Here is a 24,563-nt window from a genome sequence, read left to right on the forward strand (position 1 = left end):
AGCCATGATCACAGCTAAACAAGAAAATTAATAATTTTGTTCAATTAAGAATTTTAAAACAAAATCCAAAAGAAAGTAACATTGTGAAAATGCCAATAAAACCATATTGTCACAGCTTAGTCTGACTCATATGATAATTTATTTGTCTTTCAATTTCCAAGTGTTTTCTATTGTCATGTATAAATAACACTCCTCTGCAACATTACTAAATGACTCATGTCAGCCAAGGTTTTCTGAAACCTTCAGTTGTGTCAAGGTCTCTACATGCTACATCTAACCATTTAATCAGATTTTCTAATAGGCAGAATATCCAGTAAATGCAGAATGATAAGCAACTATTGTCCATTACAGTCAATATTTCTAGTGAATCCTTTGTCAAACAAAAATATGTAACTGAGACTTTCACAGTATCTGACTGAAAACTTGAGTTTGTAACTAAATAAAACATCAAAATTTGCTTACTTCTTCCAAGTTTTATCTTTCTGAAATATTTTAATTTCCTTTCAAAAGGTATTTCCTTCTCTTTTGATGAATATAACTCATTCTTTTTTTTCCACAACCAGTTCCACACTTTAGGGAATCATGAAAACAGCACATCCTCTCGGTGTTAAACTGTTCATTGCACTTCTGTGCACCCCCATTTGCAATTTGCTATGCAACCAACAAATCAGTTATCCTTTAAATTTCCACTTCATCTCGCCTCACAATTACATCTGCCAAACATGACACAAAGATAGCAGTTACTAAGTTCAGCTCAGGCATGAGAAATGATTAAAGGTTAAACTCATTAATATATATTTCCTCTATCATAATACTAAATAAAAAATGGAGGAGGATCATGGGGCAAATAATTAATAACTAAGCTCCTGTATTCATCACACACAAAATTAAAAATTAATTGGCATTCTTCCCTGCAATTAACAATCAGCACAAGCATTACAAGGAAGTTAGAACCAGTGCAGAAAATACAATCCAAGGAAGCCAAATAAATATGGTTTTCAAATTCATCCCACAATTAGATGCACAGTCTATACGAATTGTCAATAGAGGTAAAAAATGGCAAATTGAATCTTACCCTTAGATGAGTGGGCTATTGTCCTCAAAATAATTCTATAGTCCACATTGTAACCAATAAAGTTTTGCCAAGCTAAATAAAATAATACACAGGCAACAACAAGCAGCTAACTGCTTGACACAATGCACCTAATAAATATTTGGATCTTACATTTCAAGCAAGTAATTCAAAACTTTCTCCACAGAGAACCTACAGAACATTAAGGATCCCAAAATTCTTTCCAGCAACTCGAGGCAAAGGTTAATCCAACCATGATTACATTAATATAAGGAATATTTGCTATCCAGTTATGAACTTATTTTCCTCGTAAATGTAAATGTGAGCACATGGGCATACCATAAGTATCAAAAAACTTTGCTTCCAAAATACTTTGCTGCATGACAGGAATCTGTGTACAAAGTAAGACAAATGTTGCATAAAGAAAGATGACTTTTGGAATAAAAATTCAAATAGGTGAATATTTTTGAAATACCAGATTTCTTTTTAGTCTAACATTTATTCACTTCCCTGGCTTCAGGTGCATTCAAAGTCTTAGGGCGGAATTTTTTAACTTTTCTAGTTCTAGTTAAAAACTGATATGAGTTAAAAACGTGGTACAATCTAAGTAAAAATTTCCAATAGACTATTCTTTCATATTTTGTGCTTTTGAGTGACTATACAAATAGGAATATATCAATGAAAATCTGCAAAAATTGTGAATAAAAGTTAATATTCAGTTCTTAAAGTAATTAATGAGAAACTCCCATATGCTCCTCAGAGTGGAAGGAAATTGAAAAAGTGGAACATTTTACTTCAGGGTAGAAGAAATGTCAGTGAACTTGTCAAACAAGGTTTATTTCTTTCACCAAAATAGTGATGAGAGTGAATTGCAACATAGACAGTGCATCAGTTTATTCTACATTGCTGTATCTGACAGCTATTATATTTAATAACGGTGTAAAGCCATGCAACTGCAATTGTATGAGTGCAAATTTATAAAACTGTCCATACTGTACTATCATTACTGTTGTACTCAAGGCTGTTTAGCTTCTGACTTTGCTTTTACTGAACTTGTAATTATCTGTTTTTATTTTCCATTAAAATTATCATAACATCTTCGTCTGAGTTCCATTGCTTTATTTGTTGTTGTTATATGTAGCATTTTATTCTGCCACCAATAAATTATTTAACTTACGGCCGTATTGCACACATTGCCTTGCTGTATTTTTATACAGTCTCGCTCTGCTTGTTATGTTAGAATCATTGTAACATTGCATTGTAGTTTTCATAATTATTTTCTCTTCGATCTCAGTTTTACATTCCTCAATCTGTATGGCTTTATTGGTCGAATGTCATTATACTCCCGATAATACAATGATTAATGTACATCATATTGTTCATTATTTATATTTTTGTTGTATTTGAAAACACTGATTAGATTCTGATTATGAAACAAAATATTCCAGACCGATTAATGGGAAACTACAAGAAAAAGTCAAAACTTTCAAAATGTTCGAACTGGTTGGTGGCCTATTTCTAGCCATTTTCAGCATGGGAGTCAGAACTCAGCATGGGAGCCAGAACTCAGCATTAGCAAGACTTGAGGTATTTCACTTTCATTTCAATTTTACTCATATTTATTGCAAAATTCTTCAAGTTGCAACTCAATGAACAATTCTGAGGCAGGTATAATGGTTAGTTCTATTGTAATTTATTAATTTTAGCAGGAACATGCAATCGACCAATTTTTCAAAACATTTCAATCCCTTAGAATCAATGGCAGAATTAAATGAATTTCAAAAACAATTTGAGAAATGTATGTTTCTGTAACACATAGAAAGAATATTTTGACATAAGCCACTTTGTTTCTCAGAAACAAAAACATGTAAGAAGTAGGCCATATAATCATATGAAGATTCAAAACTGAAAATGGGCAAAATTATTTCGTGGAAATTATCATGACAACCTCTCAAAATGGTATTGGTTTCCGATGTATAATATTAGTGAAGAACTGCAGACAACATATTCAATTAAATAATATATTCAGGCAATATATATTTATGAGTGAAAGGTTATTGCCATGATAATTTTCTTTTAATAGAAAGGCAATAGTTGATGGGAAAAATATGCTTTATGTTGTGTTTTTAGGTTCATCAACCCTAACCTTTTTGGTGTTGGAAACTGCATGTGTCATACAATACATTGCACTGCAGAAACGTTCCTTTGTTTTTTTGAGAAGATAGTCAATGTGATATTTTCATCAAAGAAAACAACAATAACATTATGTATTTTGCACATTCACTAACAATCATTGAAAACTCATTACATTGTGCATCTGGACAATACGAAAATGCATACACTGATTACACTGAAACATTGACCTTTTAGACCTGACCGAGGCAATATGTGCATCCAACAGCATGGCTTCAGTTTGAAATAGGCAAAATTAGAGACAATCTTTCATGTAGTTTGCCTTCCTTCATAACACTAAGGAATTACCATAGGCCCATAAAACTACTAGCCATCAAATGAACTGCTGCATGCAAGTGAGAAAAGAGTATTTAATAATCCTAAATTTTAGCATTAAAAATAAATCTGTAGGGGGAGTTAGCATGAGTATTAATGAACTCAACCCACAGAAATAAATTATTACACATTTTAAATTCATCTTCCCCGCACATAAAAGGAATGACAGTAGCAGACAAGAAAAGTTAAATGGACATCTTAATTTATTAAATCAATTTTGTCAGTGTTTCACTACCAAGAATCTTAAATCTATAAATGACCCATAAATGAAAGCAGAACATGTAACAATTTAGTGAATTTAGTGGACTGTTTGTTGTTTTTAATTATAATTCTGCTAATTCTAAAAATCATATAGAAAATCTGAGAATGACACATATTAAATTTTAATAAATTGACCACGGACATTTTCATAATCCATATTGTGCAAGATAGTGACATGATAAAAATTAATCATGCAATTAATATTTTTAAAATTCATTTTTAATATTAACATTTTAAAAATTCCAGCAGTTTAACATTATTTTAATAGAATTTCCAGAGAAGTATTTAATGGAGAAATTTAAAGGGATGCCCCTGAAAGGTTGGCACTGGAAGCTTTTCAGGTTTCCCATGTATGTGTCCTCACCCACTACTGTGTGAAAACTAACTGTGGCAGGATGAAGCCTCAGAATTATTGAGAGCAGTTGTGGGAAGGCAGGGGTTCACCATGTGGTACCTTCCCATCTGATTAAATCCCTTCTTGCCACCAAACTTGCTATGAGAAATGGTGTTAAATTCCAACCCAAGTTCTTACATACATTAGTGGGAATTAACCAGACTTGCAGAACTGAAAATGGACATTTAGAAATAAAGCTAGCACTTGAAATTTCTTGCACCAAATTGAATCAGTTAGTGTTTTAATTCATTATTCATATTTGTTTCTCCTTTATTGTGCTGTTGGCATTTTAATGCTTTACTTTAGAAAATGTCATTTTTACATTTATGATCTAGATTTAAGTAGAAATATTAGAGAGGTTTTTGAATGTTTGATGATACAAAATAATAGAAAGAGTTCATGGTGTCAGTTGTACGACCTAGAAATAAAGGGATTTAAGTTAAAATGGGCTTATATTAGGAGACGTCAGTGAACAAACCAAGAGAATTGCAATGGATACAAAGGATTTTGTTTCAGTTTAATCTCAAGTTATTGGATCATTGTTCACCTACTACCAAAAGATGAAAGAATTTTTGAAAATTAATACAAAAAGACTTGTAGTCATCTTACCTTCACTGCAGTCTTTTCCTTGAAATCCAGTGTGGGAACAATCACAAATTGCCTTCTCTTGTACAACAGAGCAGGTTCCTCCATTTAAGCATAGACTATGATTTGTGCAAAGATAGTTTTCATCCATCTTGATTCCTTGACCATCAATAAGTGTTGTAGTCCCATTTCCAACCTTGAGGTCAGTTATTAATCCCTGGAATGGTTCTTGACTTCCTACTGATGTTGATGTTAATGATAGCACTGATGAATGAAATTCTGGTGGAATTCCACCAATGTACAATTTGCTAAAAACTGTCATGTCTCGTCTCTTTGACTTCACTTCAACTGTTTTGATCTCTTTGTCTACTATTAGTGTTGTCTTCCTGAAATTCCTCTGAATAACTACAGTGTGCCAAATACTATCATTCACTTTAGTATCTGATTGTAGAACAGCTGGTTCAGCACAGAAAATTGAAAAGCGAAGTTGAAGGTATCCATCAACAATTAGAAGTTCTAGAAAATCACAGAATCCTTCATCATCAAAGTAAACCAGTAGACTACTGGAAATGTTGGTCTTCATATTAAAAGTCATCTCACTTTCACAGCATGCATTCCACTTTGGGAACCTTGCCCACTGTCCTGCAGCTCCAGTAAATTCTAAACTGACCCCAAGGTTAACAAGGCATCCAAAAAGCAAGCCAAACCAAAGCAAATGACCTTTCTTCTTGATGACAACAGCCATCTTTGTAAGTGCAGTGTGATGTTGAATAATATACAGATTGCAAAATAATTTGTAACAAAAAAAGTCTTTCACGTTTTATAGATATGCCGTGTGTCAAAAAAAATGTATCCCTTCGTGAATCCAACAAGTTGGTTTCTCCAGCAAAATACTGATGGCAGTTTTTTAGGTTAGGTATTAATTATGGTGAGTCAGCAGAACAAATTGTATCAGTGGCCCATATCCACAGTGGATTTTGTTTAGTCAATCAGACTACACAGTTTTTTTTTGTAGCTCCAGCTCAGAAAATAACAGGTGTTTAGATTTTCTCTGGAAAATGAACTCATCCACATTTGGATCTGACAGGTGACTTTCTCCAGTTTGGCTTGATATTTCCCGTCAGTGATCCCATTAAAATACCAAAATCGCTCTGTGTGACAGATTCCAAGCACAGATCCTCAGAATCATGCCATCATGTTAAAACAGACCCTCTGAGTCATCATTCGTGGCTTCCTGGGCTGCCTGCTTCCCAGTGGTGCTGAAAAATCATAAACCATCAAGTAGCTCAGCAGCTGCTTGACATGCAAAGCCTGTCAGCAAGTCTTCCTTTCAGGGCCAAACTGTGATTCCGGCATTTACAGCAACTCGCAATCTGCAAGGAATGAAAGCAATAAATAATAATATGACCCCAGCTCAGTTTAAAACCATCTTACAATAATACGCTTGAACATCTCCCTGCAAATGCTTGTTACTGAAATAAATCATAATCCACAGCCTATGCAGTAATGAATGCATTAGAAACTTTACACTCTTATTTATTGATACAGAATAATTAATTGCTCTAGTCATAAAACAACTCAGGCAAAAGAAAATCCAACATGGAAGCCACTTCTTTCAATTACTTGTCTATTTCTAGACGTCAATCTCGTTTAACTGGTAGCCATTAAAATAATCTTTAATCTTTTCTTGTTCAATGAAACAATTGGTTCTTACATTGGTTGATAAAGGTATACATCATAATTTTTTGACAGTTATTGAAAGAAAGGAACAGAATTTTGTGATGCAGAAGGCATTTAAATTAAGAAATACCTTTCTTTGTACCTTACATTACTGCATAATGTTATCAAAAAGGAGATAGTGGTTTAAATTATTAACGTCAGCAAATTTACATGCACTCTTGTTTTTGCTACCCTGGAGATATAAGTGATACTGCTCAGTTTGTCATTATTCATATTTTAAAATTCACAGACAGAAGTAAGGAGGAAGTTGACAATACAACATTGTATTCTCACTAAAAGTGCATCTAAGCATAGCTACTCATTCATGAGCACTGCTTTTGGAAACCTTGACTTTATTACTTGGAAGATCCTGATTACATTTGTGAAACAATTGGTGGAAAACTAAGATGTTGTAAAAACAGCCGCTATGATACAACCTGTTAGGAACAGTTTGGAAAGGGGTATCGTGCTGGGGAAACATATCAATGTTAACAAAGAGTGCAGATTTTCAAACACTGCGATTATCTGCATTCATCGCTTCCGATTAAACGCAGATATTAGTTATGTCTTTGATACAACATAACCACAGAGAAAGATTGGACGAAAGTGGCATATTTATAATTGTTAACTGTTTCGTGATCTGCTTGTAAGGCTCCGATATTATTAAGCCAAACGTACATCTGACCATTCTAAAACAGTCTAAAAATATTTCCTACACCCCATTTCCAACACAAAAGCTTTTTTTTTCACAAACCGCTGTTTAATTTTCAAGTTACAACACATTATGTCTCGGAACGGTTTATCGAACTGTATGGTACCTCTATATGTAATTAACGTTTTTATTTTAAAAATCCCAGCAGTGAATATTGCTGTGCTGTAGTGGGTTATAATCTTCACCAAGGGAAGAGGAGGCGCATCCCAACTCAGTCAGCTCAGATCGATCTTTACTCAACACTGGGGCACTCCGGTAATATTAAATTCAAGGGGCACCATTTACTGAATTACTTACCTGGGAACAGCTCGTATTTTGACTGCTTTCAGTCCTAAACTGAACATGAGTAAACTATAACAGAAAGTGTGGAAACAGCCAAAGGGAATCTAAATGTGGCACAAACCTCGGACTGGATCGCGGGATTTGTGAAATTCACATGTATGGGGAAGGAATTTTACACTCAGAGAAATAAAACGAAGATACCGTTATGTAAAATACATCTTTACAAAGCATCTGGACCTCTGGACATCAGAATGGGAGTTTGCTCACAGGATAATGATTATCCTACTCTCTGTTTTGTCTGAATGGAAAGGGAAGCCGGAACTATTTAACATTCATGCACCGTAAGGGGGGGGGGGGGAGAGGAGGGCGTTTTATAATATTCTTCACAGCGAATTTGCGATGAGCCGTTAATCTGTCAGTAAATTCTAACGAAATATGAAAGCCTTATCTCCCCACCTCCCTGCCCACTTCCCCCAAACCAACTGTAAACTCGGCATTTCACTCATCTGTAGTTAATTCCGGTATTTCAGTCCTAACCCCGTCACACACACAAAAAGAAACATGCCTCGTACGAACAGTGAGGAAAAAAGCACGGTCGAAACATGTCAAAAAAATTCCACTCAGTGTCACGCTCATTAGCAAGCGATCCTTTCCCTGCTATCTCAGATCAAAGGGGAATTATCTTGTTAATTACACAAATCATACATACAAATCCCGTGCCAGCCTTTCTGAAGGGTTACCAGCTCATCACATGAAGAGACGGCAGCATCTCCCTCATCCCATACACACACGCGCAAACATTGTACATGTTACCGACAGAGAAACCTTGCTCAGACGCTGAATAAACCCCAACTGCCTATTCATGGAAATCAGTTGCCTCCAGATCAGCGAGAAGCAGGTACACAGATAGAGATCGAATCACTGTGTCCGGTGCATAAAAGCGTGTGTCGAACACCGCCTTCACCAGAGCATTGTACATGTCGTTTTATACCTACAGCATCTGTGCACCGCTATGCCCGTATCTGTCAGGGCCAGAGTCTTGTGTAGCATTGCATCCGATTTAAACATGGAGTTTTTTTTACCTGCAGTACATTCCCTGGTCGTTAGAGATGGCTGTGGGCTTTTAACTGTGAGATGGGATCACATTGAAATGTTTCCCTGGCTCTGCCGTGGTCTTTCTGCTGCTTGGTTCTCCCATCTCTGTTTACATTTGCAGGACAGCAGGCTGTCTCCACCACCCCCCAACCTCACCCCCCCCCCCCCCCCCCCACCCCCCCACTACCCGGCTCCAGCTCCCTTTCTCAGCCGCTTGCTGAGCCGAGCGCGTCACACGGGCGTTTCTCTCGAAGTGAACCAGCACCGACGCTGCGGGAACAGCAGCAGCAGCAGCATCTCACAAGCGAATCTCTGAATCTCTCCCTCTCTACGTCTAATCTTCCCTCTCCCTCACAGACACACTCATACACACACACACACCCCGCCACGCCAGGAAGCACTCTCACTGGACCACCACGGCAAGGAATGAGAACCATTCTACGAAATAAACAGTGGAATTCACCAGAAAGAACTCCTCACCCACAACTGTTGTACATTTAATGGCGACCAGGTAGCGAAGTGATACTTGCAGGAGGACACCTTAGGGTGGGCTTCCATCTGGTGTAAAGATTGAACATTTCCGCCTCCCCCCCCCCCCTCCCCTCATGAGCAACTGAAGTTTGAGCTAATGTTGCTTCAGACTTAAGTCACACCGAGACAATCACAATCCGCTTCCACAATAATGCTAAGGACAGCTAACCAAACCAAAAAAAAAAGTTTTGATTTTTAAAACTGACCTGCAGGTGGGGTAACAAATTCAAGAAAGATTTAGCAGTAATATTCATCGGTTCCTTTGTCCTCCTGGATTCTAAGCTACCGTTTGCAAGCTATCAGGAGTGGTTCAGTGGGTAAACACTTCTGCCTCAGAAGGTGACAAGCTGCACATTCTACTCCAGGGCTAAACGCTAAACTGTGGCGAATACTGGACGTGCTGTTTCTCAAATGAAACGTTTAACTGGGGATTCCCAATTGGATATAAAAGACCTCAAGGTATTCTTTTGAAGAAAGGCGTAGCAGTTACCCCGGACCCCTACCTAATGTTTCATCCTCAAATAACATGAACTTTCTTGGCTAGAAAGGTCTTGAGGCATCCAGTGGCTGTAAAATGCACTTTACAAGTCCACAGCTTCCTTTTCCCCTTTGAACATCAGAAACGGCCAGGAACTCTCTTGAAACGGTCCATGACTACTTTATTCAATGACACAGTCTTACCAGGGCTGCCCCCTCATTATAGACACACAACTAGTGGCAGTTTAACGTTGAGGGTTACCACGTCTCAGGCGAAGGAAGAGATGAGCAAGTCTTTCATAAACACCTCATAAAGTCGGTGGGAATTGAACTCACCGCTGTTGGTGTCACTCACCAGTAATCCCATAGACTGAACTAACCTTACGTGGATGACTATCGCTTCATTGTGCAATCCTGGGCTGCTTTTTTTTAATGTACAGTTCCGAGTCTACACTGGCGGGTTATACTATAAATTAATCAGTGCACACTTCATCTAAATTTCTTGCCAAAACACCTGTCAGTGACTTCAGCAGCCATTGGCTTCCTCCGTCTGCAACGACAAACTAATTATCTATTGCAATTTTGGATGACCCAAGCATAGCGTTATACATTAAGTCCTCTGTAGTTTACTCAGCTTGACGGCGTGCGGAAATTATTTTGAGTTATGGATACATTCAGCTCCCATGTTCAGAAATATGTAAAATTGCAGATTTTCCGATCAATTCGAAGGTTAGGTTATTAATTCCTGATGAAGGGCTTATGCCCGAAACATCGAATTTCCTGTTCCTTGGATGCTGCCTAACCTGCTGTGCTTTAACCAGCAACACATTTTCTGCTATTAATTGTAGAAAGCCGAAATGTCCCAGAAGAAAACAAACAGTAGGGTGAGGTAAAGGAGAGTGAAATTGGATTGTATTTCACTCACTGTTCATGAAAAAAGCAGTGGCAAATACATTCAATTTCAGGCACTGGTGACCAGCATAGCAACAGCATCTGAATTATGTTCAGTGCCATATTTTCTTGGTAATATTCCAAAAGTCCCATTGGCCACCTAAAACAGGTATTGGGCACCTTGTATATGCAAATGATTTATTGCCACATCCCAATTTTTAAACAGTTACAAACTGTGCACATATGCTTATGATTTGATACCTTAATGCAAAACCAGGAGTGCTGCTTTGGACAGTAACTCTCTACAGCAAGTTACTACTGGCCAGAGTCAGCTTGTGTTTTCTCTCTGCACCATAAATTACAAACTAATGGCTGCCATCTGACCTGGCCCAAAATAGTCTGGTGAGCTGCCTCAGAAGATTCAACATATACCCACAATTCAGTGCAGCTATTCAGATAAGATATACTGTCCAAACACGTTAGATTCTGGTACCAATGTCAATTCCGGGCCCAAAACCACCCGAATAACCAATAGTATTTGTTTGTATCTGTCTTGATGTGTGTGTGGTGGTTTTAGAAGGGGTTAGAGGTTTAACCAGTACAGATATACAGTATGTTAATAGTTTAAGATTAGATTAGATTAGATCAGATTATCTACAGTATGCAAACAGGCTCTTCGGCCCAACGAGTCCACACTGACCCTCCAAAGAGTAACCCACCCAGGCCCATTTCCCTCTGACTAATACACCTCACAATATGGGCAATTTAGCATGGCCAATTCACCTGACCTGCACATCTTTTGGATTGTGGGAGGAAACCGGAGCACCCAGAGGAAACCCATGTAGACATAGGGAGAACGTGCAAACTCCACACAGACAGGAATCAAACCCGAGTCCCTGGCGCTGTGAGGCAGCAGTGCTAACCACTGAGCCACCGTGTCACCCCCCAGCTCATGGCTATTTACTAGTAATTAGAATTTTCCTCATTTGCAATAAATAGTAGCTCTTGTTAGGTCAGGAAGCTGGTCCATGTTTTCTGTTAACTTGCCTCCATCAGACAGTTTAATTGGGGACTTTGTGTGTTTATTTATAAGGATGTTGCCAGGGTTGGAAGATTTGAGCTATAGGGAGAATCTGAATAGGCTGGGGTTGTTTTCCCTGGCATGTAAGAGGCTGAGGGGGGGACCTAATAGAGGCTTATAAAATCATGAGGGGCCTGGCTAGGATAAAATAGATGAGGGCTTTTTCTTGAGGTGGGGGAGTCCTGAACTAGAGGCCACAGGTTTATGGTGAGAGGGGAAAAATTTAAAAGGAACATAAGAGGCAACCTTTTCATGCAGAGGGTGGTGCACATATGGAATGAGCTGCCAGAGGAGACTGGTAAATTACAACATTTAAAAGGCATTTGGATAGGCATATGAATAGGAAGGGTTTAGAAGGATATTTACCTTGTGCTGGCAAATGGGACCAGATTAGGTTAGGATATCTGGTCGGCATGGACAAGTTGGACCAAAGGTTCTGCTTCCAAGCTGTACACTTCTATGACTCTATTAACTCTTGTGGTGGGTACGCTGTTACAGCAAGGATATTGGCAAAATGGAGAGGGCTCAGAAAAGCCATACTAGAATTTTGCAGGAATTGGGGGATTTGAGATATAAAAATGAGACTGGAAAGGCTGGGATTTTTTTTCACTGGAGTATAGGGGATTAATGGGTGAACTTATTGAGGTTTATATAATCATGAGAGGCAGAGGTAAGTTGAATGACAAGGGTTGTTTCCCTCAGGTGGGAACAGTTCAAAACTAGGGGGCATATTTGTAAGGTGAGGGGAGACATTTTTAAAAGGACACGAGGGGCAATGTTTTTACAAAGAGAGTGGTTCATGTGTGGAATTAACTGCCAGAAAAAATAGTGAATGTAGATGCAGTTACAATGTTCAAAAGACATTTGGACAAGTTCATGAATAGGAAAGGTTTGGAGGGATATGGGCCATGTGCAGGCAGGTGGGACTGGTTAGTTTGAGAACATGGTTGGCATGGACTGGTTGACCGAAGGGTCTGTTTGCATGCTATATAATTCTATGACTCTATGAGTAGTGGGATTTAAAAGTCAGCACACTTTCCTAGTTTACCATAACACAAAGATGCAATGCATAAGAAGCTAGGTGAATTCCAATAGAGAAGAAGATATTGTGTATTATACATTTCCCATTATTGTGAATATCTATGTCATAACTCATTGTAGAACACAATGTTTATCCTGATGAATTAAAGTGTTAATTGTAAGATAAGTACAAACTCAAGATTAATAAACTGGTGTTCATCTAATTAGTATGCAAATCAAACAGGCTTGAGTTAATTACAGGCAAAGTTAAGTGTGTTTGTCTTAGAAGGTCAGAAGTAGAAGTGTGAAACTCAAACAATGAATGAACCATCTTAGTACTTAACGTGGCCAGATTGTCGACTTTTGTTTCAATAAAAGTGTTGACATTTTTTCTGTGGTTTGTTGATGAAATGAAGCTCAAGACAATTGGTCAACAAGGAAGTTCGATCATATAGACTGTAGTTCTGTGGAAATTGTCATAAACTCAAGTAGGGATGCAGTTTACCCATATGATTTACAGAGAAAAGAAACAGTTAGGTTGAAAGTAAAATAATTAATATTCTCTTATGTTGAGAACACCACAAAGTATGCCACGTTATCATGGAGAGGGAGTATAGAATTAGTAAGTTCTTGACCTAAATTTAATCTGGGTTTTTTCTAAAAGAGGGCAGGTACATCCTCACCCTGAATAACTTCTCTTTTCAATCCTCCCACTTCCTCCAAACTAAAGGAGTTGCCATGGGCACCCGCATGGGCCCCAGCTATGCCTGCCTCTTCGTAGGATATGTGGAACAGTCCATCTTCCGCAACTACACTGGCACCACCCCCCACCTTTTCCTCCGCTACATCGATGACTGTAACGGCGCTGCCTCGTGCTCCCACGAGGAGGTTGAACAGTTCATCAACTTTACTAACACCTTCCATCCCGACCTGAAATTCACCTGGACTGTCTCAGACTCCTCCCTCCCCTTCCTAGACCTTTCCATTTCTATCTCGGGCGACCGACTCAACACAGACATCTATTATAAACCGACTGACTCCCACAGCTACCTGGACTACACCTCCTCCCACCCTGCCCCCTGTAAAAACGCCATCCCATATTCCCAATTCCTTCGTCTCCGCCGCATCTGCTCCCAGGAGGACCAATTCCAACACCGCACAGCCCAGATGGCCTCCTTCTTCAAGGACCGCAGATTCCCCCCAGACGTGATCGACGATGCCCTCCACCGCATCTCCTCCACTTCCCGCTCCTCCGCCCTTGAGCCCCGCTCCTCCAACCGCCACCAAGACAGAACCCCACTGGTTCTCACCTACCACCCCACCAACCTCCGCATACAACGTATCATCCGCCGCCATTTCCGCCACCTCCAAACGGACCCCACCACCAAGGATATATTTCCCTCCCCTCCCCTATCAGCGTTCCGCAAGGACCACTCCCTTCGTGACTCCCTCGTCAGATCCACACCCCCCACCAACCCAACCTCCACCCCCGGCACCTTCCCCTGCAACCGCAGGAAATGTAAAACTTGCGCCCACACCTCCACACTCACTTCCCTCCAAGGCCCCAAGGGATCCTTCCATATCCACCACAAGTTCACCTGTACCTCCACACACATCATCTATTGCATCCGCTGCACCCGATGTGGCCTCCTCTATATTGGTGAGACAGGCCGCTTACTTGCGGAACGCTTCAGAGAACACCTCTGGGCCGCCCGAACCAACCAACCCAATCACCCCGTGGTTCAACACTTTAACTCTCCCTCCCACTCCACCGAGGACATGCAGGTCTTTGGACTCCTCCACCGGCAGAACACAACAACACGACGGCTGGAGGAGGAGCGCCTCATCTTCCGCCTGGGAACCCTCCAACCACAAGGTATGAATTCAGATTTCTCCAGTTTCCTCATTTCCCCTCCCCCCACCTTGTCTCAGTCAGTTCCCTCAACTCAGCACCGCCCTCCTAACCTGCAATCTTCTTCCTGACCTCTCCACCCCCACCCCACTCCGGCCTATCACCCTCACCTTGACCTCCTTCCACCTATCCCACCTCCATCGCCCCTCCCCCTAGTCCCTCCTCCCTACCTTTTATCTTAGCCTGCTTGGCTCTCTCTCTTATTCCTGATGAAGGGCTTATGCTCGAAACGTCGAATTCTCTATTCCTGAGATGCTGCCTGGCCTGCTGTGCTTTGACCAGCAACACATTTGCAGGTACATTTTTGGCCCACATGTAAGCTACATCACTTGATTGAGAGAAAGAAAGAGGTAAATGTTAGTTAGGCCTGCATCTTAAGCAGGAAAAATGCTGTCTCTTATTTGCTATGCAGAATGTGGTTGGAGGCTCAAGCTCAGTTTAGAGTTCATGAGGAGGGAAGAAGATTGGAGATTTGCATAGTTTGAGGCTGAAGGATTAAAAATACAATGGTCTCGACAGTTAAAAACAGATAACTTTGTGATAGAAAGCTGTTACTTTGGCAATCAGATCAATTTAGAAGGATTTCCAGGAAATTTCATAGTTTGGAGAATACAGAACACAGAAGGAAAAGTTAAGTGATTCATGAAGAGTCGCAGCAGACTTTGGTTTGTTCCAGGAACAATGAATAAACATTCAAGATTCTTGTAATTTATCATGGAATCCTTGGGTGGAGAAAAATGTTTAACTGACCTTACATTATAAATCTTTGGAAACTATAAGCCTATAAAGTAATGATGCATACTTTGTTAAATTTCTTTTCATAAACAATAACGTCTCTGATTAAAAGTGTGAAATCTCTTGTGGTGTAGTTCTATCAGTTAATTATTGGTGTTTGGATTTTTCTTTCACCATTAATAGAGTTTTAACATTAAAATCATTCCAGACAGCTTGGGTTGAATTTTTTATTCAGTGAAGACACTGGGTTTGGTGGTAGTTGTGACAACTAATTTGTATATCTAACCAGTCTTCCAGTACTTTCCTGCCTCCAGACATTTTGCAAGAGGCTGTTTCTAGGGAGAGTAACAGCTATAGCAGGCATACAATCTGGCCAATGACAGTGCCTACTGAGGATACTGTCACAGGCTGTGTGGAAGTTTCCAGAAACATTCCCTGTTGAAACTGGAGTCCATTGAACAGAATTCAAGCATCAGATCACAACGTCAGTGAGACTGAAAATAATTCCCTTCCATACCTTATACTTAAAAATGGCAAAGGGATACAGATATGGTCACAGGTCATCCTGTGACAGGGCAATGTTGGCTTGCTGCTATGGCCACATTTTACTTTTAAATATTTTAGTCTTCAGAGGAAACTCCCATCTCAAGACCCTCTCTTTCTTTTTTACTATATCAGCAACATTCACTTTTCTGGTGAGGTTGCTTGCTGAACAGAACTGAGTTCCCTGACTGTGGAGCCCAGTATTGTCTTTCCATCTTTATGGCTCCAGGAAGTGCCTAATTAATTGACTACCTTCTTAAAAATCTCCTTCCTAGTCTTGCTGCTGGAATTTCCAGTTCAGTACCTCATTTTACTCTGATGGTAGGATCAAGATCTAAAAATGATGAAAATCTAGCTGTTTCATTCTTATGACAAACTGCAAAGACAATTTTCTGCATCTAGTGTTTCCACATGCCCCAATTAGTTTGCACTAGGATGGAGGTTTTTTTTTAGATTAGACTTACAGTGTGGAAACAGGCCCTTCGGCCCAACAAGTCCACACCGACCCGCCGAAGCGCAACCCACCCATACCCCTACATTTACCCCTTACCTAACACTACGGGCAATTTAGCATGGCCAATTCACCTGACCCGCACATCTTTGGACTGTGGGAGGAAACCGGAGCACCCGGAGGAAACCCACGCAGACACGGGGAGAACGTGCAAACTCCACACAGTCAGTCGCCTGAGTTGGGAATTGAACCCGGGTCTCAGGCGCTGTGAGGCAGCAGTGCTAACCACTGTGCCACCGTGCCGCCCACTAAGGTTATCTTGTGGCTAATCAAAATGAGTGTGATAGTTTTCTGATCCAGGTCTTACCATGTGGCTTTAGTACCCAGATATCAGGTTTGGATTTGACATCTAAACGACATTTAAGTTTTATATTAAGCTTTTGTAAACTTGTTCAGACATACGATGACATACCTTTGGGGAAAGTGGCATTAAACAAAGATTGTACAGGTCACAGGTAGGGAAATCACCCCCCTATAAAATCTCGACACCTAAATTATAAATATACTCTGTATCAATATGAAATTGACAATATAATTTCAGCCTAACTTCTAACACAGTTGGTTGGATTTTTATGATTCAACAGTAGATCTGTGGTACTTGAGCTTTTAAAGTAAGAAAATAGAGTTTATATTTGAAACAAACACAGAGAATGCTGGAGAAACTCAGCAGGTCTGATAGCATCTGTGGAGAGGGAAACAAAGTTAACATTTCAAGTCTGGTGTGGCTTTTCTCCAGAACTTCAGAGTTTATATAAACAGCAGAAAATATATTTTCCCACATGTATTTCTTTTTACTTCTGTAATACTGGAACAGGCGACTGATACAGGTCGTTAAGCTCTTAATTGTGCACTTTGGTTAAAAGTAACTTCACATATGGACATTTCGTCAGGTATTGATTATTTTCAGAAATGTGGCCATGATTACTATCTAGTAGTGACGAGTAATTGTACCCTGGTGGCAGTCATTTAAGATTTACCTGCCAAGGTTGGAGTTTCTGGGAAAGAAAACATATCGGTAAAATAAATGGCATGTTTGCCATTGTTTTCAAAACTCTTGTACAATTACATTTTAAAATTATTTTAATTAAAATATTTTTCGTAGACAATTTCTAATGATGCAAGGCTCTCTATAACAATTTTACGTGCACATGTGTGTACAGACACACTCGCTCAAGAAATTAGTGCTTAACATAGAGTCATATTACCTTATCAAACTGAATTTTTTTTGGTTAAAAATCACAGAACACCAGGTTATAGTCCAACAGGTTTAACTGGAAACACTAGCTTTCGGAGCGCCGCTCCTTCATCAGATGGTTGTGGAGGACACAATTGTAAGACACAGAATTTATAGCAAAAGTTTACAGTGTGATGTAACTGAAATTATACATTGAAAAATACCTTGATTATTTGTTGAGTCTTTCATCTGTTCGAATACTACGATAATTTCACTTATTTCATATGTAAGTCAGGAAACTTTTTTTTAAAGTTACATTCTCAGGTTAACTGTAACAACTGGTGTTAGCTAGACAATATGTTGAATTCTCTGTCTGTGCCATAATGTTTAGACTGATTCTAATGTAAAAAGTGAGTTAACAGAGTCCTTCATGAATTGATGCAGTCCCCGAGCAAAGCACAATGCAACTCTGCAAGTCCAAATTCATCCCACAAACGTATATGTATATGTGAGAGAGAGTGTATATGTGTGCATGTGAGTGTAGAGTGGTCTAAGTCTGTGAGAAGATGCATGTGTGAGTGTGGGAGTCTGTGCGTCTGTAGGGATGTGTGTGTGTGAGTCTCTGTGTCTACGTCTGTCCATGTGTATGTGTGTGTATGTCTACATGTATCCGTGTGTATGTGTGTGTATAGGAATGTGTGTGTGTGTGTATAGGAGTGTCTGTGTGTGTGTATAGTGCAATGGTGGTCACCTGTAGTGTGACATGAACCCAAGGTCCCAGTTGAGGCCCTCCCTATTGGTACAGAGCTTAGCCTCTGCTTAGCCACTTTTCGCTGCTGCCTGTCCTGAAGTCCGCCTTGGACGATGGTCACCCGAAGGTCAGAGGTTGAACGTCCTGGACTGCTGAAGTGTTCCCCAACTGGGAGGGAACACTTCTGTTGTTGATTGTTGTGCGAGGCCCATTCATCCGTTGCTGTAGCCTTTGTTCGGTTTCCCCAATGTACCAAGCCTCAGGGCATCCTTGCCTGCAAAGTATGAGATTGACAACGTTGGCTGAGTCACATGAGTCCCTGCCACGTCCATGGTGGGAGGTGTCCCCATGTGTGATGGTGGTGTCAATGTCCACACTCTGACACATTTTGCAGTGCCTACCATGACAGGATTATATGGAGTTGCCCTGAAAGCCAGGCAGCTTGCTACAAACAATGATCTGTTTGAGGTTTGGTAGTTGCTTAAAGGTGAGCAGTGGGGAAGGTCTTGGTGAGGTGCTCATCCTCATTGATAATGTATTGCAGGTCACGAAGAACATGGCTTAGTTCTTCAGCTCCTGGGAAGTACTGGACAACAAAGGGTACCCTGTCGGTTGCAGCACATGTCTGTCTCCTGAGGAGGTCATTACAATTCCTTGCTATGGCATGTCAGAACTGGTGGTTGATGAGTTGAGCATCATACCCCGTTCTCATGAGTGCATCCCTGAGTACTTCCAGATGCCCATCACATTCCTGCTCATCTGAGCAAATTCAGTGTATGCATAGGGCTTGTCTATAGGGGATGGCTGTTTTATTATGTTTTGGGTGGAAGCTGGAGAAGTGCAGCATTGTGAAGTTGTCTGTGGGTTTGCGGTAGAGTGTGGTGTTGAAGTGCTCATCCTCGATGGAGATGCATATGTCCAAGAATGAGACTGATAGTCAAGGGTAGTTCATGGTGAGTTTGATGGTGGGATGAAACTTGTTGATTTTTTTTGGGATCCAGTGATGAGGTTTGTGTGGACCCAGATTCAGGTGGCAAAGGCTTTCCTGCTTTGAACTCCATCAAACTGTAATTTTATGTTGAGGCTAATTAATGGCTGTCAAGTGGGGTTTTGTCAACCTCTCAAATTCCAGGGCATTGATATGGCAGTCACATTGTCACCCAACACAGAAGGATGTGGTGCTGACATGTTTGAAAGCCACCATTACCCAAACCCTAATTTGAGTGGAGGCCTACAAGAACCTGGCAGCCTGCGCCCACCCATCCTCCCTTCATAGAATCTATAGAATCATGGAATTCCTGTAGTGTGGAAGCAGGCCATTCGATGCATCACATCTGCATCGACCCTGGGAAGATCATCCCACTCAGACCTAACCTCTGTGATCACCAGCAATCCTCACAAGGAAATCAAAGTGGGCACAGTAGAGGCAAGGTTCCAAGTGACAGAAGGCAACAAGGATAATACTGAATTCAGTTTTCTCACTCCTTTGAGAAATTAAGGATTGAACAAGATTTGGAACTGGTAAAGTTGATTTTGAGCAGTTTGAAAGATTTTTGCATAAGTGCACATCATGTTCTGGTACTGCTCAGTGAGTCAGCACAATGCCTAATTAAGAAAAAAACACTGATGATGTATTTGAAGACAATGGAGAATTCAACCCTAACAAATAGAACTGGCATATTCACAACTAAAACTTATATTTTGTCTGAAAAGAAAGGGGTGTATGTTTTCCATTCCATCTTGGGGCTAGATCAATGTTGCTTATGAAACTCCAGAGTGATAGAAAATGCTAAAACTAACGAGATTCTGAACTTATATTATCATAAGACTAAGAATGAAATTGCACAAAGATTTATCTTCCATCAAAGAAAGCAGTTACAAAGTGAAATTGCTGAGAATTAAAGAAAATCTGCTGTTGCTCTGGATATGAACATCAAAATCAACATTCAAGACACATCTGTATGAGACCTAAAGAACAATGCAACCCAAATCAAGCTTTTGAGGAAAGGCAATAGCTGATGTGGAAGGAACCCAGTGATGAGGCCACAACCAAAGGAAATCCAGAAAGTTAAAATTACCAGCTGTAAGCATTAAAAGTATGTATATATTTATGGACTATGAGAAACTGGGATATGGAACCGTTTGGGCATTCCTGGGCTTTATCATATATGATTTCTTGGAAAACATCAAGAATCAAGGAGAACTGTGGGTTATTTGTTGTTTGCTGGTAAAGAAAACAATTTTAGAAAAGAAGACAACCAATAGCTTTAAAAGAGTTTAGAGATTGCTTTCAGTCCTTAATGGCCTGGCAAGTACACATAAAAATAAATCCTAGGATTTATGCTGCCATCACCATGTATTAGCCTCTGGACCTTTGGTTTCTGTTTTGTTACAGGCTTGGGAGCAGTTGGCAGTTGGATGAAGGCTGACAGAACTTTGCAATCTCTCTGTCTGTCTGTAAATAAAACATAACCCTTGTAAGAAAATCAGCTTTGAGAGAATTATTTTCAGGAATGTAAGGCGGGGCAAAACTCCCCAATAGCTTATGGATGCACCCTGGACTAAAACCCTCTGAATTTTGGACACCAATTTATGGAAAGTGCTAAAATTTACTGAATGCTTGCACTAGAGAAGCTATGGGCCTTAACTGAACCAAGGAAGGCTGGTTGGGACAAACTGTGCAATACACAAGCCTAGGGACAGCTGTCTGGAACAGAGGTTAGCTTGAAAATCTAAAGCAAGACCCTCATTCATGTCCCAGCTTAAGACAATAAAATCCAGACTGCAGAACAAAACAACTTCAGACCTTCTGGAGCCAACAGAGGTACACAGCCATTCAACATAACAGCCTTCATGCTACTAATCAAACTTTTAATTAACACCCATTCAATACAGGACATTCCAAACCATTGAAAACAGTGATTTTATAAACCCCTATAAGGTCATCCATCAACCTCTGACGCTCCAATGAAAACAACCCCAGCCTACTTAGCCTCTCTCTCTAGCTCAAATCTTCCAACCCTGGCAACATTCTTGTAAATCTTTTCAGAACCCTTTTAACATCCTTCTGATAGGAAGGAGACCAGAATTGCATGCAATATTCCAGCACAATGTCTAATGTTTTGTACAACCACAACATGACCTCCCAACTCCTCTACTCAATGCTGTGACCAATAAACAAAAGCGTACCAAATGCCTTCTTCATGATCCTATTGGTGAGACATGCACTTCAATGAATAATAGGTATTATTTGGTTGCCAGGACATGGATCGCTTTGCATCTGTTCAGGAGCTGTCCTGATCCTCATTGTTGGGATTGCGAGGAACCGAATATCAACACAACAACTCTTTCAGCTCTGCCATGGGCTTTTATCTCTTGTATTGAGAGAAAGGGAGTGATTGAATGAGATGACACTGGTAGACATTGTTGATAGTGTTGGTGCAGATGGGGGAAAGCTAGTGAGGTGTGCAAAGGTCCCCCATCCATGACCTCAGAAGTGCATAAATTCTCCAGAAAAAGTATTGTATCTACATTCCATCACCTGCCTAGATACTGCCACCTTGGTGGGTATTTTATCTAGATCAGAGTCAGCAGCACCTGCAGGTGAGCATTTCACTGCCACATCTCCATAACTAGTCAAGGGAGAAGCAGCCCAAAGTCACTGACGCTTGGAGGATTGCCAAAAACCAGCTAGAGATGGCCCCCTGGCATTGGCAATCAGGGGCTTCATCGCAATTACCAAGCAGACACGTGAGCTACAGGCAGGTTTGTCAGAGTACCGGGCAACAGACGCATGACTGCAGAAACACAGTTGGGACGCTGCTGCCTCAAGCATGTGACTTCCTCCAGGACAAGTTGGTGGCTGCCATTGGGAGCCTGTCCAGCAGTCTCAGAACCTGCTGAATATGAGGATGGATATGTACCCCATCATCCCAACCACTGGTGCTCAGCGCTAATGGCAAGGCAACAGAGGAACAAGGGACCATGAGTTCACTCTCATGCTCCATGTTCACAAGCGGGGAGAGGTGTGCCAATGGGCACCCAACCAGAGGAAAATATACATTAAGATCCCTGGAGGTTTCCTCTCAGGATACCTTAGGAGTTGCCATGTTTATCATAAACACCCTGCCTGCAAATCTCAGTCCTATCGGAGTCCAGGCTGAGGAAGGGAGGCACATTCACCTTGGCAAGGACATATTCAGCATTTCTGGACCCTCTAAACACCAGCACTCTGGATATAGTCATATAGGGTTTCTTGCCAATGTTTGACTTTGAGACTTCATAGTGTCCAAGGTCAATGCTGAGGACTTGTGACAGTTCATCCAATTTTGGCACAAGCCTCTGGATGTTCCTGAGGACAACTTTGTGTCAGCTTGATGGTTTGATACAACTGAGCAGCTTGCTAGGTCAAATCACATCATTTTTAAGAGTCAACCACTTTACTGTGAGTCTCTCTTTATTATTCTTTCATGCTATGAGGCTACCATTGGCAAGGTTAAAATTTGTGGCCTATCCCTAATGCAATCACATGTAGATCAGACTAGGCAAGGAAAGAAGATTTCCTCCTCCAGAGGAAATTTGTAAATGAGACAGGTTTTTACAATCACCATTACATGTTCATTGTTATGCTAGCTTTAAATTCCAAATTTTATTCAATTCAAATTTAACTCAATTCAAATTTCACTGTCAGCCATTGTGGATTCAAATCTGTATCACACAAAACATTCACCTAGGTTTCTGGATTAAATGTAAAGTGACATTAAGACTATGCCCCTTGTCACCATTCCCCCTATCTGGTACTCCATCCAAGTCAAATCTAACTTTTTTCTGAGAAGCCCTCTTGCAGAAAATAGACAGTATAACTCCTTGCTTCTGTAATATTAGTTTCCATTTCAGTTCTCTTTATGTTTCTCTTTTGAATTCACCAGGCATCTTTCTTATAGAAATGTTTCCGTACACCTTCATTGTCATTTCATGTGGCTTTGATCACCAATGAAATAACTCTAATCACTTCCTCACCATCCAAATTCCACACCTTCCTCCTTCCCCGCTACCACTTCCAGCACCCACATCCTGACCATACATAAGCTAAAAACCAGGTCACTTTCAACTACTCAGACTCCTACCTGTCTAGCTTGTGGTTGCTGGTCCAAAATCTTTAGTTGCTTCATTAAAAGGATCTTATATTTATTGTAAAGTCAGAAGTGGTACAGTTTACAAGGTTTCAATAATGAAAGCACGCACACAAGTCTGTAGCACAAGTTGGACAATATCCATATTTTGGCTGAGAAGAAAAATCAATTCAATTTAATAAATCTCTCTAAAAAGTGGAAGTACAATCACCTTCCCATTAGTTTCAATTTCATTTTGTTATGGACCAGGCCAGACCTCCTCAAAACATTCCAAGAAAGAAACCCAGATCCTAACTTTGTGAGCTGTTTTAAGTAGGTGTAACACAGATATTCCAGGAGGGATGCAGCTGACCAACCCACTTAGTTTTAAATAAAACAGAATTTATTTATAGGATTACTGAATGAACCATTATCAAAAGAAAACAGATTACAGAAGAACTTAACCTATCTGAAAACCCAACAGTTTATACCAACGAAATAATTCTGTTCTCAATACTTGCAACAATCCCCATAAATACTCTTGGTACAAAAGGTAAAATCAAACAGAGGGCTTTACAGGAGAGATGTCAGAGAGAGGGAGAGGGTGTCCATGGATCTGGTTCTCTTGGATCCAGCAGCTTCACAACTATCTGACTGCTTTCAGTGAATGGCCAGACTGCCAAAAACCAAATCAAACCAGAGAAAAGCTGAGCTGCGAGAACTGGCCCCTCCTGTTTCATTGAACATTTTTTTAATACTTAAAAGCCTTTTGCCTGAGGCAATATATGTTGGCTATAGTCAAATTTGCCCAAAACTCTTCAAACTTCGATTTTTCTATGTCTTTTATGACTTCTATGAAAAATATGCCAAGAAGATCATAACCTCCTTAAAGGAGCTGCATCATCACAGCTTCCATTGGACCATTCTGATTGTGGACTGTACAATCTTTGCAAGTAACTAAGTAGAAGAGCAACAATATTGCAGGAAGATCAACACCTCTACACTTCTCTGTTGCTCATGCACCTTGCTAACCTTAGCATAACTTGCTACTACTACATCATCATTAAATCATTTCCTTATCAATCACCATTTTGGAAGTACCAGTGCCCCAAGGACTATAATATTCATAAAGGCCTCAACTATCTTTACAGGACAATTAACGATTGAAAGTAAAATATAAGGATAGGTAATAAATGTA

General features: G+C 40.2%; 1 protein-coding gene across 2 annotated transcripts in view; it reads right to left on the reverse strand.

Moving 5' to 3' along the window:
• The window catches only part of LOC132819764 (neurexin-1-like), a 957,576-nt gene extending 948,852 nt beyond the window's left edge, over positions 1-8,724 (reverse strand). Inside the window, exons 1-2 of one of the 2 annotated variants that reach the window (XM_060831497.1) lie at positions 8,616-8,724; positions 4,845-6,193 (exon numbers count right to left, since the gene is read on the reverse strand). In XM_060831497.1, the coding sequence (XP_060687480.1) occupies positions 4,845-5,565 (721 nt within the window). In that variant the 5' untranslated portion in view covers positions 5,566-6,193; positions 8,616-8,724. Of the gene's footprint in view, positions 1-4,844; positions 6,194-7,734; positions 7,764-8,615 lie in introns of those variants that run through there. The other variant, XM_060831498.1, reaches the window with a different exon arrangement.
• Positions 8,725-24,563: the final 15,839 nt, after the last annotated feature.

Source organism: Hemiscyllium ocellatum, chromosome 10 (genome assembly GCF_020745735.1).
Source record: "Hemiscyllium ocellatum isolate sHemOce1 chromosome 10, sHemOce1.pat.X.cur, whole genome shotgun sequence".
Taxonomy (NCBI): domain Eukaryota; kingdom Metazoa; phylum Chordata; class Chondrichthyes; order Orectolobiformes; family Hemiscylliidae; genus Hemiscyllium; species Hemiscyllium ocellatum.